Raw genomic sequence first — 23,225 nt, 5'->3', positions numbered from 1 at the left:
AGGGCTTCATCCAGCGCAGAAAAACAGCAGCCTTACCCCAATACTAACAAATACTGCAAGCAATCACCCTCAGGATCACAAGAGCTGAACATAAACTTATCCTGACTCAAGAACGATGAAAAATGAAAGTCAAAGCAATTATTGCCCAGTTTGCTTTTCTCCCTTTTCAGAAGCCACTCCAAGCACAGTCTGGCTATTCAGCTCAGGCGAAGGGGAGAGAGCAAATAAAGGCAGTAACAACCTCTGCTGTCTAACTCACACACCAATACTCTTACAGGCAAGTTCTTTATTTCACCTAAGGAGAACGGTAAGCTCAGAAAGCTTACAAATATCCAACCTCTGGAAAGCACAGCCTTTGGAAGTAATGCACTGGCTGCAGAAATGATACGACATGGTTTTCTTTGGGACTGGTTTGGTTTTTTTTTAACCTCTCTGGTTTCATTTTGCTTTTTCAATTACAAACGTAGCACGGGTAAAGTTTAAGAAAATTGTTTCCAAGAGAAAGCTTGGAAATGGAGGAAAGCAATCTGTTGATAAGCTTCAAAGAAGGCAACAGCTGCACTGCAAACAAAGATAGGGAAACCAGAAAGAATACAGCCAGCTTTATCTGTGATGCAGTAATTACATCACATTGTGCACCATGTTAATGCAGCCAAGTTTCAGGACGCAATAGCAGCAGCCCTTTGGAACGTAGAACTGTGATGACTAGACACGACTTCACCTATAGATCTTCACATATATCTCTTCCGTTTGCCCACTGGAGCTGTCAGAGCTGTTCTGCCTGTTACTCTACATGAGAGCACCTCCTAAATTTCCTCCTGATCTCTTTAGCATCACTGCATTTGTCGTATTTCAGAGCTGCACTGGTTATAGAGCTTTCCTGAGCTAGAAGGACCACAACGTCGTGGAGGTTGTAGCAATTCGCCTTTCTGTGGCAGAGACACAAAAGCTCTTCAGATGCATTTTCCAGAGTTAAGGAAAAATAACTTCTAACAAATCGGTGCTTTGCAGATCTTGCAATTCAAAACAGTAGTTTTCAATATTTTAGCATATATATTAGAAACATATATAAGTGATTTATATAGAGAGAGATATAAATCATTTCTTCCTGTTGTCTCCACAAAGTCTTAAAGAGAAGCGCTCTACTACTGCCATGCCAACTCACCGCACAGGGAGGAGCGCTCTGTGCTTCCAAGTCCCAACACCTTTTCTTACAGGCACTCATGTCACTACTTCCCCCTTTTGAAGTGTGCAGCTAATTCTATTCATGAAAAGCTACACTTTTGCCATTGCCCAAACTGTGAGCCATATTCAAAGTGCATACCATGAAAATTTAAGGCTTTCCCAAATTTAGTTTGCTAAAGGAGTTATAAGACTAACTCTTTGCATGCATTGCAGGTTCTTTCCCCTCAGCTCTGTGCTCATTTCCTCGTTGCAGCTCATCACTCAGACACTCACTTAGCCTTCCTTGAAATCCAGATAAGCACTGGAACCCTACTGAAGTCCGTTTTCCTGCCCTCACAGTGGAGCTGCAGAGCAGCCTTCCTCAGTGCAAACCAGGCAGAGCACTGTGCTGCATGCTGACACAGCTCCCAGCTCCACTGCTCACGGGACAGATTTCCTTATAGGTCTGAGCTGCATAATGCCTGGAGGAGACTGTTTCAATGCCTGCTGCCAGCCGGCACAACCATCCTTAAGCCCTCACACTTAAAATTCTGCGTAACTCCAAATGGAAACAAATAGAAGGATGACCATCATAAGACCTAGTATCATTCAAGGAGTAACTTCACATTATGCTTCCTGAATTAGAACACTGAAAACAATCTGAAGCTGTATCTGCAAGGGCACATAATGTGTATTTCACAAAACAGTATGACTATATTTCACAGATCTTCCAAACTTGATGGGACTCTTATTTTGTGTATGATTTTTTTGGTAAGAGGTGGACGACTTCATTCTATTGCTCATAATCAGAACTTCAGATCACATTGTCAAGGTGGATAAAAAGCAAGGGCAAAATAGTTCACAGACATTCCAGAGTCCCTGGACACTATGGATGCTTATGGAGTGCTGCATTGAGTAGCCCGACCATAATAGCCACCTTATGGCAACTAAACATCCTTCATTGGAAATACAGCAACAGAAGATTTTCATCAAGCAAACAGCAATAAACAGAAATGAAAAACGAACTGTTAGGAACATTCAGTATGTAGGATACCCATAAAACCAAAACAAAAACACACAACAACAAACCCAAAGACATGCCTTTATAACAGAGTTATTCAGACTTAGCACTTACACTCTGTTCTCTCCAGAAATGACTGGGAAAATTCAAGTTTCAGAACACATGCATCGTTTTGCTAAAAGTACCAGCTGTTAGCTGCACGTACTGCTGCTCTTCCCAACTGTGCCTGTGCATTTCAAGTGTTCTCTGTGGCTGTGTGATGTCTGTCTGACCGCTGCTTACCCCGTTTTTGGAACAAGACAAAGTCTCGCCACCTCACCTCCCCATGTCAGCAGGGCTCTGCAGCTCTGAACTTACAAAGAGGTTCAAGGCTTTCCATCAAATGGCTGCAGTGAGTGCCACCAAGCAAACTTCTATGGGTCATGCGTGGAATTAGCAAAGCCTTACAATGAATGATTTTTAAAGAGTGTAAAGCAGACTATAATGTTCTTGCTTAATATATCCATATGAATTACTGCAGATCGTAAGGGAAGCTTTTCCAACTGTCACCGAGCTGCCCAAATTGCGTACCTGCAAGGAGAGTTTTTCAGCTAAATTAGTCTCTAAAAGAGGATGTTATTTAGGTACTGAATTACCAGTTTTCACTTCACACAATTAGAATAATCCTTTAATAACAGCATTTTCAATGTCGGTAGTATCAGAATCTAGAGAGAGAGCAGTGAGCCACAGATCTATCCAGTCATGTAAGAATGAGACAAAATGAGCTTTATCGTGTCAAATTTGTCACTGCTGTCGGTTCTCCGAGAGATTAATCCCCAGATTTCTAATTGACACCTACTTGTGAGCCCTCATGCTTTACCCAGAGCTATGGTTATCTTTCATCCTGATTGGAGAAAAATGGGTTCTGACTACAGACAGTTCCAGCAGGAAAGCTTGCCCAAAGAGAAGTGCTTTATTTTTAAACTGTCAAGCCTCCTGGCCACCCAAGTTCCAGAATTAAGAAATAAAAATGCAGCTCAGTCTTAGGAGAGCTCTGTGCATGCCCCAGCTGCCATGTCTGTGCTGGCCTTCCTTTCAATCGCATCATCCAGGTACTGCTCTCCGCTCACCCCCTAAGAAATTAAGGCATTACACTGTTTCGTATCTTCTTGAGGTTTAGTTTTGGACTTTGCAAATGCAGAGACGTGTAGAAGATAGTTGAGTAAATAAATAAATTCAAAATCCAATTCAAAAGATGCAGAACAGTCCAACGTGGGCACCTCTTCGCTGTCTGCAGCCGGTCTAGGATATTCTTCCTGGTCACTGAACTATTTTTCCTTGTTAGATGCAAGCAATAGAAAATGAGCACTTTCATGGAATATTTAACTGGGGACAAATCAGAGATTTTCTGCAGAAGTTCACTGTGGTGGTTTGGTTTTGCCTCCCACTGAGCAGTAGGACAGGGCTTGGCTGCGTCACGGGGCAAGTAAAGGAAAGCTGCTCTCCTACAGGACACTGAAACCCCTCTGACCCCCCTAACTCTCTTTCTTCATAAAATGGGTGCAACAATATAATATAGAATTTTCCCACCATGTTACTCATCACACAAATAAGCTAGAAGAGAACAGAGCACTGTATTGGGTAGAGCACTTTTTTCCCCCCTCTTGGTTATCCCTAAGAAGATGAAATAGAAGCTGAGTGTGGTGTAATAATTCATCAGAAAGACCAAACTGCAGAGATGAGCAGAGGTATTTGACATTAGCAAGGCAATTTACACTCCACAATAGTTCAACCTGGCACGACTTCGGTCATTTCTTTGGTAAATGAGATTTGTTTACTTTGCCATCGTCTGCGTGAGCTCAGAGAAAATTTCTAGGGATGGGATCTTGCTGAGCATCTGTGCACAGAGCTCAAGCAATGCAGAACTGCATCTCTATTGATTCTGCTGTACTGCAGTGAAATCTGAAACTACTGTTATTTAGGGAAATGAAAAAAACAGAAAGTACTGTGAACCTGCATGGACTTACCAAGTTAAAACGGAGGGAGTTCTGTGTTCCAAGGTCCTTCCTTCTGTTTTTCCCAGCCTGTAAGATCCCCTCTCTTTCTCATGAGCAATAGCAACACTGCCCAGCCACTGTACACTGTCTTTTTTGTGTTATACTGCTGTGCAATATGTAGAATTCTAAACAAGCCTTCAGTTTGCATCCAGTATGGCTGGTAGCAGTACTCTAAGCCAGCTTTGGCTTATGTACGTAATACACACAAAGTATTTGAGCTTGTACTGAAATCTCAGCCGCTTTGCAGTTATAAAAGAATACCAGAGATTCATTTCCCCAATGCATGGAAACACTGCATGTTAGTATCTTTCCTAATTTAAAACTCTGAGACAAGCAAAATCTGAGGTGCTGTGTTTTAATGCCGTTTTTCACCCATAAACATAAGATTAGCTGCTACCTATGGGATTCCCCTTGCTCCGAGTGGAGCCTACTGACACGAAGCCTGTGCTGGGATGGTCTGTGCACAAGGGCTGATGATGGGCTGCAGTGCAGGAGGGGCAGAAACCTGTGGGAAGCATTCGGCCCAGGCAGCAGAGCTCAGCCCCAGCAAACAAACTCCCTGAACTGTTATTAATGCAGAGCTGACATTTCAATTATCCCTCTCATTTTTTGATGGCATGACAGAGGCACAGAGATATTCAAGAGACAGGCTAGGCCTCAAACGCTTCTGGCTCCTTCAAGATCTTCTGATTTCATTTGAAATAGCTTTAATTCTTTTCATTCTCAGGTGTTGGGCTTCTTTTATATTTTAATCGTAAGGCAACCCTGTTAAGATACATTGATTAAAAAAGAAAAAAACACAACTCTCCACTTCCTGACTAACCTGAGTATAATGTAAAAACGTATTTACGAGGTGAAAGCACTTGAATTGCTGTCTTGGGAGTTATGCCATACGCCCACAGTGCAAATACCTCAAAAAGAAAATTAGTCATCTGCTTCCAACTGTCAGGATCCAGTAAAAAACAACAAACTACTGTCTTGGAAACAGCCTAAAAATCTCACTATTGAGCTCCGGTACATTTCAAAGTAATTTCAGAGACCAAATGAATAATTTGAGCCCTGTAATATCAAGACCTATACGTATAAAGAAAAAAAAAAAGTGGAAAATGATTCTGATATTTAACTACCACAGGATTCCCACTTCCATCCTCCATCATCAGTTAAAAACAGCTTTCAAAAATGAGTTACTGAAATTGGGCATGGTTTGTTGTTTGGTTTTTTTTTTTTTTGCTTTGTTTTTCTTGTTATTGCTTTTTTCACATTAGAACATTTGTACCCAGAATAATAATAGGAATGCTGGCCTTCCCCAGCATTCCTATGACAGCCAGAGGTGGCAGGCTGCAATCTGGTCTCCCTTCCTGCATTGGAAGGCTGCAATGAGGTCTCCCTGCAGCCTTCTCTTTGCCAGGCTGAACGCTCCCAGCTCCCTTTCTTCATAGCAGATTTGCTCCAGCCTTTTGAGCATCTTCATGGCTCTCCTCTGGACCCATTCAAAAAGCTGCATGTCCTGCTTGTGTCGAGTCCCCGAGCCTGGGGACTCACAGAGGCAAAGCAAAGGGGGACAATCCCCTCCCTGCCCTGCAGTCACCCACGTGTCATCCTATGCTGGGGGCACAGCATGGTCACAGCCCTTTGGGGGACTCTGCACAGCTACAGGGAAAAACTGGCCTTTACTCATACTTGTACCCTACCTACATCCACACTATTGCAAACAAAATTAAACTCAACACAAATCAACCCAACCTGACCCAGGGCACACGAAAGCATCTCTTTTTTTCTAGCTGCTCTAAATATTCTAAGAGCTTCCACACTGCTGGTGAGGCTAACCTCTACTTGGTCACACCTGGCTGCACCTCAAGCACTGCGTTAGGTTTTGGGACCCACACTACAAGAAAGACATTGAGGCACTGGAGTGTGTCCAAAGAAGGGTGATGGAGCTGTGAAGGGTCCAGAGCACAAAGCTTATGAGGAGTGGCTGAAGGAACTGTAATTATTCAGTCTGGAGAAAGGGAGGCTCAGCGGAGACCTTATTGCTCTCCACAGCTGTTGCAGCAAGGTGAGGGGTTGGTCTCTTCTCTTCAGGTAACAGCAACAGGACCAGAGGCAATGGCCTTCAGTTGCACTGGGCAGGGTTCAGGTCACACATTAGGAAAAATCTCTTCTCCTAAAGAGTGGCGATGCTGTGGCACAGACTGCCCAGGGACTGGTGGGGCCCACTGCCCATAGAGGTGTTCATAGCTGTGGGGATGTGGGCAGTGGGCACGGTGGAGTTGGGGATCTGAGAGATCATTTCCAACAACTGTCTGATTCAGTGACCTGCACGTGAGCGGAAGGGACCCGTGTTTGGTGAGAGACACAGCTAGGGCTGATTCCCAGGGCTTTTACTCAATAAATGAATAAATCACAGTTAAAAAAAAAAATAAATTCTCCAGAGATTAATAAATAAAAGCTTCAGGTGAAAACATAGGAAGAAGAAAAAAAGAAACCTGGCACATCTCTAAAATTAAAAAACTCAATTAACCGAGAGGTAGCCTGACAAAGTTTAAGCATCAAGTTGGTTGCCAAGAGCCTGCTATATTTATTTATTTATTTATTTTGGTTGCAACAATATCTTTCATAAATGAAAACGCTTAATTGGTGATTAATTGGTGACAGCAACAGTAAGGCTAAGTCAGTTTTTCTACCGAACCAGGCAGATGTCACAGAACACCCTTCTATGAGCTCAGCTGATCCGAGGTGCTTTATCTGCATATCTGTATGTATTGCTGCTCTGGGTGCAGCTTCCTAAGGGAATCTGAAACAGATAGGATTCCAGCAGAAACATGACTTAGCTGGCAGAAGTGTGTTTAGATGAGAAAGCTTTCCAACCCAACATAATGCCAAGTCTTTTCTAGTTTAGATTAAGACTCTATGGCTAAGCAGGATATATTTTCATCTGCAAAACACATCAATTAGTTTGCGTAGCTATATCATGGTTATTCAAGCCGTGAGGATAACTACAGTACTCAGAACACAGTGAAGTCATCTATCCTGCCAAAAGCAAATTATGCTGATATTAAGTACAGATAATTTTCTCCTGAAGCACAGTTATTAGCCATATTAGTGCTTTAATACTTTACAATAGGAAACACCGCTTTTGAGAAGTTCACCACTAGACTGTTTATTTTAAACCATTATTCTGCACACAGAGGTAACATCACTGTGCTTAGCTCTATGCTGCACGTTGTCCCAGCAGGACCAGGCAGTGCATGGAAACACAATGCCCATTCATACAAAGGAGAACCGTGGTCCATGCTTCCCCAGCTATCCAGTGCTGCCCAGAGCTGTCACTCAGAACAACTTCAAAGGCCCACTGCCTTCTTATGACAATTTGCTGCGCTGTATTTTAATAAAAGCCTCAACAACAACAACAAAAAATAATCCTTGAAGTCTGTTTATCCTCCTTGTTGGCGGCAGTACATAAAAGCACGATGAGCATCAGTATCATCTAACGAGCATACCCATCAGAGCATAAATGCACTCTGAAGCACAGCCACTTCTATAAAACCGTGCCATTAAGTAACTCAATTAATATGAAGCATTCCCTGCATCCCTGCGGATAATGGAAGACATCCAGACATAACAGAACTACCCTCACAAATTGTTTTATGAGATTTTCTGTTTGTTTTTAATAGTTGCTCGGGACACGTGAGGTAGTGCTCTCTCACTAGCTACCTACCACACAACGGAAGGAACCCAGCACATACAGTTCTAAGCTTCCCTCCCTCACCTCAGTGTAGTCTGTAATTTATACCAGCAAAGACTTAACTCACATGCAAAGATAGTTTTGATGTGTTACGGTTGGTATTTTCAAAAGGTGCCTCAAGCGGCTGCCCAAATTCTGCCTTTCACAGGGATTTAGGAGTGTAATTCCCTTCAGCTCCTCTGAAAACTGCAGCCTATTATTAGTTTCTGCCAGTCTGTGTCAGCAAAATGGCTGTTCTTCATTATAATATTTTAATACTTGGAAGTGTTAATTGAGGTTAAGTCCTGCTTCTGCCAAGAATGCTGAAAGAAATGCAATGGAAGGAAAGCCTCCTGCATGTAATACACAATGGAGATAACAACCACATGTGAAAAGCTAAGTATGGAGATCAGATATCCTTTGCAAGGTTACTCAGTTAATTAGACACAGCCACAGCAGCGAACCAACCTACATCCATGCCTCCCCAAGTATCTGGACCATACAGCATCATGTAATGCACAAGGCTAACCAGGCCCATACGCATGCACCCATATGAAAACAAAATACAAGGTGTAAGGTGCCAAAGAATGAAGCTTTGGGAATAACAACGTTTTTTGGTGTACATGAAAAAGGAAAAATTGGCTGTTCAACATCTACAAAGCATGAGCATGTCTCAGCATCAGCAATGGTACGCAGGTGAGCTCCAATCACACAACTCGTGGAATGGCTTGGGTTGGAAGGGACCTCAAGGACCATCGAGTTCCCCAGGAGGCCAAGTCCAGAGTTTGCCCACACCAGGTACACAGCCTTCATCCCCAGCCAATAGGGCTCATTTACACAATGAAATCTTTGGGATAAACATGTCCCTCTGATTGTTTTTTCAAATGGGTTTTCAAATGAATTTAATGATCAATCACCCTGTGCCTACCACTGTTCTGTTTCTCTTGCTATTTTTTTTTTGCTATAAGAAAGGATGAAAAAAGGGAGACTAAAGCAAGTTATGAAACGTTTTACTTCTTACGCTTGAACCAATGCAGCAGTCCCAAAATCACAGCATTAAAACTGCAGAATGAGCTGCAAGGCTGAATGACTCTTTAAGCAAAGCACATCGCCGACGGGAGCTCCTGGCTCCCAGGCATCTCAGTGAGTGCAGAGTGAAGGGCTAAGCTTTGAGTCTCAAGCAGACCAAAGCCAACTTTCAGTTCTCTCAAAAGAAAACAAATGTTCTGTAGCAATCTTTATTTTCTGGGAAAACCTCACATTTTACTTGAATAAATACTGAAAAATAGCTGTGAGTTTACCAGTGAAGAAAAAGTTGCCTGGTCTGTAGCCTGACCTCTTCCAAATTGGATTCATCTTATTAAATTATTTTTAAGTGGAGGCAAGAAGGGATTTTATTCAAAACGCTCCATCTCACACAGCACAACCACAACATCGCTCTCTTCACCCCGATACCCAGATGTGCTCACACACTGCTCCACCACTTAGCACTGAGGATAACCACCTTTACCAGCTCTATTTTTCACTGTCTGCACGTAAAATCCAACCTCGCTGTGTGAGACCTACACGCAGAACTACTGTTCTCATAGTAAAATCTCTGTTGGCACGAGGTAGATGAATTCTTTGCATGTGTTTATGTAGATAATTGCATAAAAACAAGTAGAAGTCCATAGCCCTAGGGTAAAAACAACAGAATTATTTCATAAGCAGTTCAGTTTATATATGTAATTGAATTCATACTGGAGAAACACTTGTACAACACAGAACTGGCTGCAGAGCTATCACACTGCCTTACAGAAACCAAGTGCTGTGAGGCCAGGCAGGGAGGGCTTCCTAGGAAGAAACCCAAGGCAGGGAGACTTCAGAGAAGGCAACATCACCTCATCTGTTGTGCGAAAGAAAAATCACCTCTGAAAAAGCTGAATATATTCCATAAGGAAAATATTACTTTAAGAAAAGTTTATCATAAATTACATCAGAGTAGGAAAAAAATCATCGCATATCAGTGTGGTTGGTGAATGGCAATGAGGCTAAAAGCAAGCAGAGCCAAACATGCCAGCTGAGAATTCGGGCTTTCAAAATGATCATCCAATAACCAAATCCTGCTTAATACTTATATTCAAGCATCATTTCTATCAGGTTGAGCCTGTCAAATACCATCAATTAAGAAATGTCTTAAAATACTTGAAGATCTGGGATTACTGTGCATTTGAAGATGAGCAGGTTCAAGAACCATGGAGACGTGGCACTAAGGGACATGCTCAGAGAGCACGGTGGGGATGGTTGGGGCTGGACATGGGGATCTTAAGAAGTCTTTTCTAAACTTCTGCTAAATAAGCAACCAGCCTATGAATGTTCAATGAGTTCATGGCAACTAGAATGTTACAGGCACAGTGCTGTCAGTACCTGGTCAGTAAGGTTCTGCAGCACATCCTTATCTCTAAATTGGAGAGATAGGAAGGGTGGACTATTTGATGCTTAAGGAATTGGTTGGAAGCTCACAGCCACAGGGTTGTGGTCAACTGGTGTATGTCCATGTGGAGGCAGGTGATGAGCAGTGTCCCCCATGGGTTGGTCTTGGACCAGTACTTTTTAACATCTTTATCAATGATGGGATCAAGTGCATCCTCAGCAAGTTTGCTGATGACACCGAGCCGAGTGATGCAGTTGACACAGCAGAAGGAGGGGATGCCATCCTGAAGGACCTTGATAAACTTGAAAGGTGGGCCCTTGTGAACCTAATAAGGTTTAACAAAGCAGAGTACAAGGTTTTGCACTTGGGTCAGGGTAATCCCAGATATGTATACAGACTGGGAGAAGAACAACTCCTTGAGAACAGCCCTGCTGAGAAAGACTTAAGGGTCTCAGTAGGTGAAAAACTTAACAACATGAGCCAGCAGGGTGTGCCTGCAATCCAGAAGGCCAGTGGTATCCTGGGCTGCATCAGAACAGGGGTGGCCAACAGGGACAGGAAGGGTATTGTCCCCTTCTACCCTGCCCTCATGGGGCTCCATCTGGAGTACTGCAACCAAGCGTGAGGCCCCCCAACACAGAAAAGATGTGGAGCTTCTGGAGGGCCACAAAGATGATCCAAGGGCTGGAGCACCTCTCCTACAAAGACAGACTGAAGAAGCTGGGTTTGTTCAGTCTGGAAAAGAGAAGGCTGAGGGAAGACTTCATTAGGACCTTCCAGTATTTAAAGGGAGATATAAACAGGAGGGAAAACAACTTGTTACACAAGTAGACAGCGATAGCACAAGAGGAAGTGGGAAGGAGAGAAGATTTACATCGGGTATCGGGGAAGTTTTTCCATTGAGAGAGTGGTGAGGTGCTGCAACAGGCTGCCCAGAGAGATTGTGGATGCCCCATCCCTGGAGGTGCTCAAGGCCAGGGTGGATGGAGCCCTGTGCAATCTGCTCTAGCACTTGATCTAGTGGCTGACAACCCTTCCAACTCAGCCATTCTACGACTATGAAACCAGCTCAGCAACGAAGGCAGCGATCAGTGCACATACGCCCTTATTACAGAGCAAACGAAGGATAACGATTCAGAGACACGTTGCATGGTTTTTAACATGGCAATCAATTTGAGACTGAACCCTTGTTGCTGAAGCATTTCTAAGCTCTGTGCCAAAGCTGGACTTTGAGAAACTTCTTAAGCTACTTGTTCTACTTGTTACCCAGCCCAGCAGCACAGTGCAGGAATAGCAGAGCGGTGCAGAGCAGGAGGTCGTTAGGCTCTGAAGCAGCTAATTACCTGTATATTAAAGGGTACTTTGCAGGCTTACAAAGAGGAATTAAAATGTCCCAACTGACATCTAATGAAAAAAACTGGCACCCTACGCAGCATGTTTATGTCTTTATCTATAAAGAGGCATTCAGACAACAGTGCTGTATTCCTCTGAAGGCGATTATTAACTACCATTTATGTCCTCGGTAAATAAAGGCTTTCAGCAGCTTATCTGTAAACTTGAGGTGTTGTGTCCTTGCTAAGAGTTTTTAGTATTTGATCAATAGCTTGAAAAAATAATTGTACAAGTCCAAGTTTAATGCTGCAGTGACAACCTGAATGTCTGCCTCCAAATAATCAAAGCGGAACTGCAGAACAGAAATGACTTCACCCCAGAGAGCACAAAAAAAGTACAAGCAAATGCTAAGCAGTGCTGCTTTATCCCCCATAAGGAATGGTACCTCGCAGAGAGTTCTACTTGCAGTTCTTTTGCCAGCTTGCCTTTGTAGTTGTGTTAAAATTTAGCAGTGCAGTTAATTTCAATGCATTCCTCCAGATAAAAATTATTTCCAAGGGCACGTTATTACTTGGTATCAGGTTTTAAATCCAGCACGGTCCCAGTGCTCGTAAAACAGGTGTGGAAACAAAAACAAAACCACCAACAATTAGAACAGCAAGAACTCTACCTTGCATTTTTCTTTCACGGGGAAAAAAAAAAAGAAGTCTATCTTACAGAAGCAGCAGATTCGCCCTATTAACTGCTGCCTGCAGTACTGCTGTGCTGAGCAGCTCCATCCCCATGGCAGAGCACCCTGCCGTGACAACGTCCCACACCATTTACACATCCCAGTGCTCCCAATGGCCGGAGCAGTGCCTTCCTGGGCAGACGAGCCTGATCTAAGCCAATGCCACATCCACTCTCTGCCTTCAAGGTCACCCCGATACGTTTCTTCTCGCTTAAAAAACATCTTTTATATAAAATATGCAAGTAACCTAATGAACTTTTAAAACAATATTCAAACCTTTAACATAATAAGAGTTGGTAGTTTTCCTAGGAAGAACAACAAAGCCATACAAAGGCAGCATGCTCACCGAGATAAATCATGAGGAGTTAGTTACCAAAAAATAGCCAACAACTGCATTTCCACGTTAGGGATGAGCACATGCCTTGCCATTTGATTTCCATTAATACTTTAGAGGTCTGGTATTTTGTCACATGAAAATTAAATCAACTCTTTTGCAAATGCTGGAGTTTTCATTATTGCTGCTGTGTGAGGGAAGCACAGACGAGGTCCTGCTGTCCCCTCTGTGCTGCAAAGCCAATGTGGAACTGACTGACGTCAGCTGATGGGATGATGTGGCCCCCAGAGGGTGGTGAGGCACTGGCACAGGTTGCCCAAGGAGGCTGTGGATGCCCCATCCCTGCAGGCATCCAAGGCCAGGCTGGATGTGGCTCTGGGCAGCCTGGGCTGCTGGTTGGTGACCTGCACACAGCAGGGGGTTGGAACTGGATGAGCACTGTGGTCCTTTTCAACCCAGGCCATTCTGTGACTCTATAATTCTATGATTCTATGACTTAATTTTCATTTTAAAATCATCCTCACGCAAGGACATTTGCGTGGTTATGCAGGCTATTTTCTTCTTTGTAATTTCATACATTTATTTTAATGAAATTCCTGCCCATGTACAGAAAATCATTTCTATGCCACAGGCTTTTTTTTTTCCTTCCAAACTGACCACACCAGAGAGAACGCGCCTGTAAGTTAAGAGCATTAGCAAGCTTCAGACTGAGCTGTGACAGCAGATAGATACAGGCCAGGTGAGAAAAGGAAACAGTATTCAAATGGTATTTTCTTCTCACAGAACCACCACAACATGTCTTTAGACCCAAAGGACAAAATGACTAAGTACATTTTTCCACTATTATGCTCCGTAGAATCAAAGAACCATAGAATGGCCTGGGTTGAAAAGGACATCAATGCTCATCCAGCTCCAATCCCCTGCTATGTGAAGGGTCACCAACCAGCAGACCAGGCTGCCCAGAGCCACATCCAGCCTGGGTATCAGCCATCTCTTTCAGAACCCTAGGATGGATATCACCTGGCCCCACGGACTTATATACATCCCATTTCAAGATGACTCAGACTTGTTCCACTGTTACAGTGGGACAGAAATCACTCCCTACAGCCTCACCTAGAGACTGAAGGTCCTGGCAGACATGGGAAGCCTGACCACTTGTGAAGACCGAGGCACAGCACTGAGTACCTCAGCTTCTCTATGCCTGAGGAAGCCAGCTCCCCATTACCTTTCATCAGAGGGGAAACACTCTCCTTGGTCTGTCTCCTCCTTCCTGTGTACCTACAGAACCCCTTCTTGTTATCTTTCACATCCCCTCACAAGTTCAGCTCCATCTGCACCGTGGCTAGGATCACCAGTAAGGAGGTGAAGCCGTATGTATTTGGGAAGAGAAGAAAGCCACACAGCAGCGTCACGTCTGCAGAACCAGGAGCTGTGTCCATTTGCAGTGAGGGTTCAGCATGTGGCACACAGAGGCTTTAGCTAAAGAGAGCACTTAACTAAATTTCCTTTTGTATTCCATCAATATACAAAAATATAACAAATGAATCTTTTTCCAACAATCAATCGCTTGTTGTCCAAAATAATCATCATCCCCAGCAAAGATGAATATTATCATCCCATTATATTAAGTATTAAAGATAAAAAAAAATAATCATCATCATCAATTCCTGAAGTTCTCGTTTCTACAAAAAGCACTCATTGAGGGCAAAAATCTGTTATATGGCATTTGAATGACCTGGTGTTCTCATCTTTGCAGGCTTTCATATCGGACCGGTCAAGACACGGCCAACTGCGACACGTGCAGGAACAGCGCGTGTATCATCTACAGGTGGGTCACAATCCTCCCATCCCACTTCGTACCGAATGAGAGGTAATGATTTATTCATTAGTGCAATGTCAAATGTCAGCCTTGATTCAGTTGTTGGGATTCTATTTGGTTTTTTGCCGTTGTTTTGTTTCCATGTAGACAATACAGAAGAAAAAAACAGCTCAACAAACAGAAAATAAATTCACCCTCAGTTATTTAAATTCAACAGATAACAGTCTAAAATGTTCAGATCAGAGCTGCAGATTACTATGGTCAGTAGCACTGCTGCAGATCTTGGGTGTGAAGTACTGCAAGTCACAAGCCTCATTTTCACATAGCTACAAATCCTTAGAATTTTCTATTCAACAACTCAACATAAATTGACTTTTATAGCAGTAAGCACTGGACTGGGGAAGCAATTCCAAGAGATTTTATAGCAAACATAACCACACACACATTCAATCCAGGCAGTTTAACCAGTGAGATGATGTTACTACCCAGGCTTTTACATACCTCCACATTTATAGTGCAAGAATTTTATCCCATTGGCCAATACCCAACATGAACTGCAGCTGTAAGTTCTTTACATCAGACATCCTCAGTCTTCATGCAACACACACAGACCTGTTGCATGCATACAGACTCATTCTGAAGGTGTATGATCTGTTACATGAACACAGGTCTGTTTGTTACTGTCAAACCAATAAGCAATTACAAACAGCTCAAAGCTGAAAGACTTTATAAAGATTGTTTATACCTGCTAGAATTTCCTGTCTGTAGCTGCTAGAATTTCTTCTGCAGAAGGAAATGCTTGGAGTTCACTCACTAGAAACAGATCAGGTGCCAAAGGTAAAAGGACACGTTTCATTTAGCTCTAAAGCAGAGGTTCCCCTCCTCAAGTTTATCAGCCAAGAGGCTTCTTTTGCCATGTATTTATGTAAGGAAGGAATAGCAGATAATCAGTGGGCATGACATGAAGCCACCAGGAGTCTGATGATGTGTTTCATACTGACAGCTTAATTGCCCTCCTCCACTACAGAGAGGCTTAAAGAAAAGCAACTGCATATTTACATGTGTTGCAGGTAAGACGAAAGCAAATGTAACTCAGATTATCATTTCAGCAGGGATTTCTTCTCTTTGTTACACAAAGGGATAAAACGTTCTGAAAATGTATTTCTTTCTGAAATACATCAGGAAAGGATTTAAGAAAATTAGGCAGTACAGTACGAAAGGAAATCCATAAAGATTGCTATTAACTACAGATACAAACTAAAATGAATGTACTACTGCTGACCAGGTCTGAAAAACCTGCATGTTTCTCCACTAGATCTCTGATTGAGCTAGATCTGCGCCTATTTGTGCATTAGCTCCTAGCTTCCTAGCAGTGAAGGTAAAAAGGATGGAGAACTTCAAGTCCACCTTTTCTCCTTGCTGACTAACTTGCAAAGAGATAGATGCTGTTCAGTGCAGGGGAAGGAACCTATTGGTTTATTTATCCTTTACAGCAGTGCTTAGGAGCATGTCAATACTAAAGGCCAACCCTGCCTCTCTGCTTGCTCATCCCCAGCAATTTCTTTCTCAAGACAGACTGGGAAATTGCAGCAGAGCACGCTGCCATCAGAGATGCTCTTTTTGTCTCGTTAACTAAAACCCAAATCCAATCTGAATTATTATTTTAAGGTCTCGATTTCGAGTCAGCACAATTTAAATTAAGCAACTTCCCAGTTTTTACCTCTTACATTCACTGCAAATTGAAGTGTTTCCTTGCATACACATAACAGCATTTCCCACCAGAACAGCCACTTGGACTGCAGCTATCCATGCTGGGCATTTGCCTACAGCAGCGTTTCCAGGGGAAGTTTTAGCAAAACTCAGCTCAGCTCTTTGTCAGGGTAGCAGAATACATGCTGCAGGCAAAAAGTCTAAATGCAGAAGACGGTGCAAAACAGGGGAACTATGAGTAGCCTGAATTACTCTGACAAGATAAGTAGTCAGAAGGGATAGAAGAGAAATCCTCTGATAAAACTACCGCTAAGACAGATTGCCTTGTACGATCCTTTTCTCCACCACGAGTCACACTGCAGTGCTGGAACCTCCGAGAGAAATGAAGGCTTTCACACAGTCACAGAACCAGAGGGGTTGGAAGGGAGCTCTGAAGACCCCCCAGTCCAGCCCCTGCTAATGCAGCTTCCCCACAGCAGGTCACACAGCCAGGCATCCAGGTGGGTATGGAATACCTCCACAGCAGGAGACCCCAGCACCTCTCTGGGCAGCCTGTTCCAGTGCTTGCTTTGTACCTGCTGCCCTTTGTTTAGCTGCTGGGGCCCACCAACAGGAGCCTGGCTCCATCTACTAGCCTCCCACTCATTAGGTATTAATAAGCAGTCATTATATTAGTTATTTAAAAATAATGATTTCAAACAGTAAAAACAAGCAAACGTTGTTCAGTGTTAATCCATGTGAAACATCAGCCTACTCCATTAGGATCAACGTCCCCTAACCAGAGATCACAGATCAGTTTCAAAATCATCCATCATTTACAAACTAAAGAGCAAAATCAATAAAAAGACAAAAAAATCTGCACGTGTCTTTCACAAACTAATACAGATTCAGCACTAATATTTCTAAAAACAGACGAGTCTTGTTAGGGTATGCTGTCAGCACAAAACCAACTGAAATACGAGCACAGCCTGAGCAACAAGCTGTTTCTCAGCATTTAATTTTGTCTTTGACATTGCATGGCAAGCTCCAGCTATTCAGCTGAAAACATTATGAGAGCACTCTCAATACACCATTACAGGTTAAAATCATGGCTACGTACGTCAAGGAGGCAGCACAGCAACCCATGGAAGCCATTCTCAAGATGTTAGATGTTACACTGATAATTAGGAAAATATATAAAGGTGGCATGCAAAGTAAGACAAGTAGACATAAATTCCTAAGATATTATCACTAGAGTAAAATCAGGTACCTACCCACATTTCCTACCTATCCTACCCCCATTAACAAATCTGTGCTCTTTCTCACAGAATTCTTATCTCTAGACTGTACGATTCTTAGTTGAAAGATGGATCTTAATGGCTTGCCAGCACTGACAATGTTTTGGATCCTGGGCATTTGTAATATTCAGGTTAAAATAGGAATTTTTAAAGAGATTGTTTAAAAGTGTATTAAGCTAATTTTCAAGTTATTAGTGCTTATCTGGATCCTGTTCTTCCAAGATGCAGCATGCACTAATTCCATGTCATCCTATTAATGCAGCTGGAAGGAGACACAATGATACTCCTTAATTCCTGTTTCATCTAGCAATGCAAAGAGTTAAGCTGCTCTACAAATGCTTGTAGGATCTGGGCTTTAACACTGCAAACTAGGTAGTAACAAGGTAAACAGAGGCAATGCCAACTATAATGAGGAAGGTTTGGGTTGAATAGAGAGGAAAAGGTTTGCCCCTTGAAGGGGAAAGCAGAGGACCAACTGCCCAGAGCCTGGGCAAACGCCATCCTTGGTGCTTTCAAGAGGTGACTGGATAAAGGCCCCAAGCAACACAGCCCTGAATCTGGGCTATTCTGATTCTGCAGTCTTACAAGTAAGCAACACATCAGATTGTTAGTATCTAGTATCTTAAAATGATGCATATTAATAACGTGTGACTACGTTAAGAAAGAAAGCCCATCCAAATTCCTCAGCTTGTTGCTAGATATCCTCCCACGTCCCGTATGTTTAAAACCAAGTGGTTATGACTCCTCAAACTGTTTTCAATCCCATATACTGCAACAGAATTAGAAAAAGCTCACTCTACTGCCAGCGTGCAAAAAATAAACACGCTCATTAACATATATTCTCAAATCATTAAAAAAAAAAATTCACGAAGCCAAAAACAGAAAATCCAGCACACCAATCCCTAGTGCACAGTGCTAAGATTCAGAAAATGGGATTAACCGTAAAGAAAAGTCTGAGGGAGCTGGCCGTGTTGTGGGCATGCCTGGAGCAAACCTGCCCGCCTGGCCGCAGCTGGGAAGGGCTCTGCATTGCTTCCTTTATCCTGCGGTGGGCCCCGGGTAGGGACACGGCCCTGACACCTCTGGAAAGCACTGCATGTAACCCACGTGCACCATACGTGGCTGAGCAGCTGTTGAGGATACTTGGTGTTCAAACCCTGCACTGAAAAGCTCTCTGAGTTTATCCTGGAGAACTGGGCATTACAGGATTGAGTCCCCACTGCTTTCAGAACGCACAGCTTCCGTTTCACGAACCGAAAGCAGAGGCTGGGGGACACTGAGCCCAAAGCAAAAACAAACACAGAAACCCCACAGAGGTTCCTGCTGACTACAATTCGGAAATTAACATCACGGAATGAAAATAATTTTCAAGGCAACGCCACTTCACTCGCTGCAAACCAAACTCGCACAGCAAGGGAATGATGCTTCCTATGGACAGAGCAGACCCTGACTCACGTTTCTGCTGGGCTTCGCTGCATGCACACGCTGTGCAGTAAATAACATCAGGGCCCAGGAAACAGGAAAGAACAGAAATAAAAAAGAATGCGATCACGCATTGGGTTCTGTCTGCACGTATCAGTCATGAGCAGAACACAGGACTGGAGAAGCAGACGTGGGGTCCTGTGCTCAGGGGTTCAGTCAGGCACACGCTGACAGCATCCACAGCTGCAACTGCAGCAATGCTTTTGATCAGTCCTGGATCAGAACCGGCTCACTGTGACAGAATCTCAGAGATTTTAATTACAAAGTTCTCGTCTGTGTTTAATGACACAATTCTCAGAGGTCTGCCGTTTGATTTCCTTTGGCCAAATTTTCCTGGGACTGACACATATACGCATACACTGATTCACGTGCAAATGCCACGATTCTGTTACAAACCCTGTGAATATATGGTGGCTCAGAGGAAAAAAAAGAAAAAAAACACACAGAAAAACAGAATTTTTGTTATCACAGACAAACCAATGCTGTCTATAGGAGCTCAGAAAAACCAAAAGAGCCCATCTGTGCAATGTGCTGCACAAAGGGAAAAACTCAGATAGGCACTGAGAATGGAGACAAACTGGACAACGCTGCTAAGGGAATGCATAGCATGCCACAGGTGCATATTTGTGACACCAGAACCATTTCTCATATTCAGATTCATCTCTTGTTTTTGTAGGGTTTATTCATAATCGCCAATCTAACTACTGAAAAATATACTCTGTCATCTCAATATGGAAAAGCACTTCCAAAGCCAACAACCTCCATAATGAATAAAGACAGAAGAGCATACATATGGCCCTCACTAATTCAGTTGATGGAGTTACCATGAGGACACTTGAAGAGATGAAAACAATTTGAAAGTGGAAAGAGCCACGTGGCACAGAGAGCATCTCAGGGAAAGGTCATTTCGAGAGGAAACCTACAGTTACTTGGGATATAAAAATACCACTGAGCAGAGTGAAGCTGTCAGAGCTGTGACAGGCGACACAAACTAGTTCAGGAAAGCAAGAACTGGAAAGATAGGGGAACAGTCTGTAGGGAATATCCAGCCCTACGTAACAACAACACAGAGGTCACACAAATACGTCATGCTTGCTGAGTTTAATAGCATTCCATATGTTTGATAGAATGTTAAAACCAAATGTGAAATCAGCAACAGCTGAGTTAGGGAGAGATGAAAAACCACAGAGTAAGGAGGCTTTGGTCTTATTTCTGCAGCACCAACAGTATGCTCACATCCCAAGCTCACAAGCAGACAAATCGTTTGCCTCAAAGGAATGGTTGCATTAGAACACCTACAAAGCTAAATAAATTGATCCTGATAGACAACAATTCTCACGCAGCTGCAAAAGCTGGGATAATACAGTTTTCTTTCATTCTCTTTCTGCTTCTCAGAAAAAAGATTTTATTTTGATGTAAATTGATGAAAAAAAAAAAAAAAAACCAGCCTTCAATGAGCTGCAAATAGAGAAGCGATGCAGCAGAGAATTTGTCTGGACCAGAACTAAGAGTTCTCCTCTTGAAGTCTGCCTCCAATAGAAATCGATTCTGAAAAAGTTACTCTGCTCCAAAAGTTGCGGGGCTTTTGTTTGCTGCGCTGTTGGCTTCCTTAGAGTGATGTATTTCTCACCCTGATTTTGAGCAGCTCTTCAGAGACTTTCTCAGCTGAATGCAAGAATAACATTTTGAACTGACCTCTACCAATGCCAGAATCTATTTCATCCGAGATTCTTTCACTGCATTACTGACAGCATTGATGTGGTGGGCTGTTTACAATGGATTGATGAATCCTCCCACAAAATTCATGTCACAGTTATCTAACCAAGAGCTTTTTGCAAGCTAAACTGGAAAAACAAACATGTTCTCAAGTTGAATGCTGCACTGTTCCTTCATTAGCAAGGATGAACAGCAGATTCAGTGGTCTTAGAACTGTCCTGGTAGTAGTAGGATATCCAACACTGTGACTTACTGCAAATTCAGTACGTGCAGATGCTGCTCTAATGTGCGTATGTTCAAAACAAACGTTCATTTTAAAATAACAAGCAACGTGCAGGGAAGAAAGAAATTAAAGTTTCTGTTCCTAACATGCCATCAATGTCACTGTTTCCTAAATTTACCCTTCAACACCCAGCTGCAGTGTAATGTCCAAGGCAGGATGAAAAGAGTCACTGTAGGGCTCAGCCAGAGACTGACATACAAATGCAACTGAAACTGTGGCATTTCATGGTATAGGAGAGAAAGTAGCCTAGATTTGGCTATCAGACAGAAGTAAAATTTTACTGAAGTTCATGTTGTGCCTCGTTTAATTAGCTAAGCTTGAGTCTCTAGCTCTCTCTATTGAAATAAGAGTTATAATTTCATCTTTATGACATTTCTTAATTGCTAGTAGGATTTCGTAGTCGAGAGCACTTAGAATTCAGAAGGAGTAGCCTGGATCTTAAGTACATTTTGAATCCAAGCTTAGGATGAAATGAGTATTTCCCTTATTTCTGTGTTTAATAGCAAATCAAAAAAACGAGTACACACTAGCTGTTACTGAAATGCGTTCATCCAATCAGCTAAATAAATAGATAGCCATCCATAGATGTTTCTGCCCCAGCACTCACTCACAGCAGAGGCTCAGTAGGTTTTTTGTCACCATCCTTCCTACAGGGCTATCAGCATAAGGAGAAGGCTTGCAGTGTATGGGAGAACTAAGTTCTTAATGTCCCAATTTATCATAGAGGAGTACATAACTATGATAGACTCATAGTTAGGAGTCAATTTGGTGAAATTAACTCATGGTAAAGCTTGAAAGAAACAGGCCACAGTCAACAAAATGCCAGGACGGCCCTTTTGTCAATGGCTTTTATCAAAAGAAAGTTCTCTTCACCTATGGAGCAGGAGGCACACAGCCAGGAGAGCAGAGCCCAGGAGCAGCAACAGAGCCCTCCTGCACAGGGAGGATGAGAACAAGGAGCACCACCTTCCCTCACCACACAGCCAGCATCCTCACTGCCCTCCTCCACAGGAAGAAGGCATCAGGATCCTATTTACCAGCATTTCCCCACGCCTCGTCTTTCTCCCTCCAGTCTCACGTTTAAGAATTGCTGCAGCTATTGAAGTGTTTATTTTGTATTTGATTTTAATAAATTAAGCCTTTCCATAGCGTTGTCAGATGTTGCTTTAATTGAAATAGCACTGCCATCATAACGCAGTAGCTGATTGCCTTTTCTTCTCATTTTTAGTGTGGAATTGGATTTCAAGCAGCAAGAAGATAAACTACAGCCAGTTTTGAGAAAACTTCATCCTATTGAGGAAACTCAGGTTGCACCTTTGCCTTATTCTCAGGAGAGCTACTCCTCAACTCCCAAGCAAAAATCCAAAACTGAATCAAAAAAGCATGGAAGATGGAAACTCTGGTTCCTTTAACCAAGTCCATTAGCTGTGGAGTTCAAGGCCTTCTCTGAAATATATTTGGAGTTCTGTCAATCATCTCCACGGGATCTCGGTGCGTTGCTCCGTGCCACCGGCCCGTGCTGCTCTGACTCCTGGCAGCGTTCAGTTCTCACCATATGTACCAAAAAGGCCTTTGTACCTACAAACTCGTGTTCAGAAGCAAGGGGTGATGTGACACCTCGTCAGCTTTTATTTGCGGTTCACCAATGTGGGATGTAAAACCTGAATTGGAATTTATACAAAGATGGAAAGGAAAACTTATTCCCTCCCCCTCCCTTAGATCTGAGAGCATCACATTCTGACCTGTTAAATCGTAGGCTGTCATCCTGTACACAGCTAAATATCACTCTTGTGTTAAAGCCTTTTGGGGGTTTGGTTTATCGTCTTTAAATAACGAGGGGGGAAAAAAGAAAAAGCAAGCAAGCCTTATGTATGCAGTGATCTTCAGTTTTACAAATCCATGTTGATTGGGGAGTGCAGTTTTCAGCACATCTATCCTGGACAAAGCACAATTTTTCATGTGGTCCAAGACCATGAATACTCTCTGAGATGTGACTATATGTGTATTTGCCTTCATGTGTTGTAGACTTCAGCCAAGCTCTCACGTTTTGACAATGCACCATCAGTTCTAATTTAGCTGTGTCCCCACCACCAGGCAAACAACGCTGCTGCCCGTCACCAGCAGGTGGGCAGTGAGAAATGTCCCAAGTCAGGACAGGCCTTAACCACAGCAAGCTGACAGGGT

The 23,225-nt window shown here is 42.9% G+C and overlaps 2 protein-coding genes across 12 annotated transcripts in view; one reads left to right on the top strand and one right to left on the bottom strand.

The window, feature by feature from the left end:
* Nucleotides 1-22,453, top strand: part of INSYN2A (inhibitory synaptic factor 2A) — a gene marked incomplete at both ends in the record, with an annotated part of 26,754 nt that extends 4,301 nt beyond the window's left edge. The window contains 2 exons of the mRNA XM_079535585.1: nucleotides 14,511-14,582; nucleotides 22,270-22,453. Coding sequence (XP_079391711.1) covers nucleotides 14,511-14,582; nucleotides 22,270-22,453 — 256 coding nt within the window. The remainder of the gene's footprint in view (nucleotides 1-14,510; nucleotides 14,583-22,269) is intronic.
* Nucleotides 1-23,225, bottom strand: part of DOCK1 (dedicator of cytokinesis 1) — a gene marked incomplete at both ends in the record, with an annotated part of 271,662 nt that overhangs the window by 157,323 nt on the left and 91,114 nt on the right. The gene's annotated exons all lie outside the window — the stretch shown is intronic.

The sequence above is a fragment of the Tetrao urogallus genome (genome assembly GCF_951394365.1).
Source record: "Tetrao urogallus genome assembly, chromosome: 5".
In the NCBI taxonomy this organism is placed as follows: Eukaryota; Metazoa; Chordata; class Aves; order Galliformes; family Phasianidae; genus Tetrao; species Tetrao urogallus.
The sequence above is the reverse complement of the archived record's forward strand: the minus strand, read 5'-3'. Positions and strand labels throughout refer to the sequence as shown.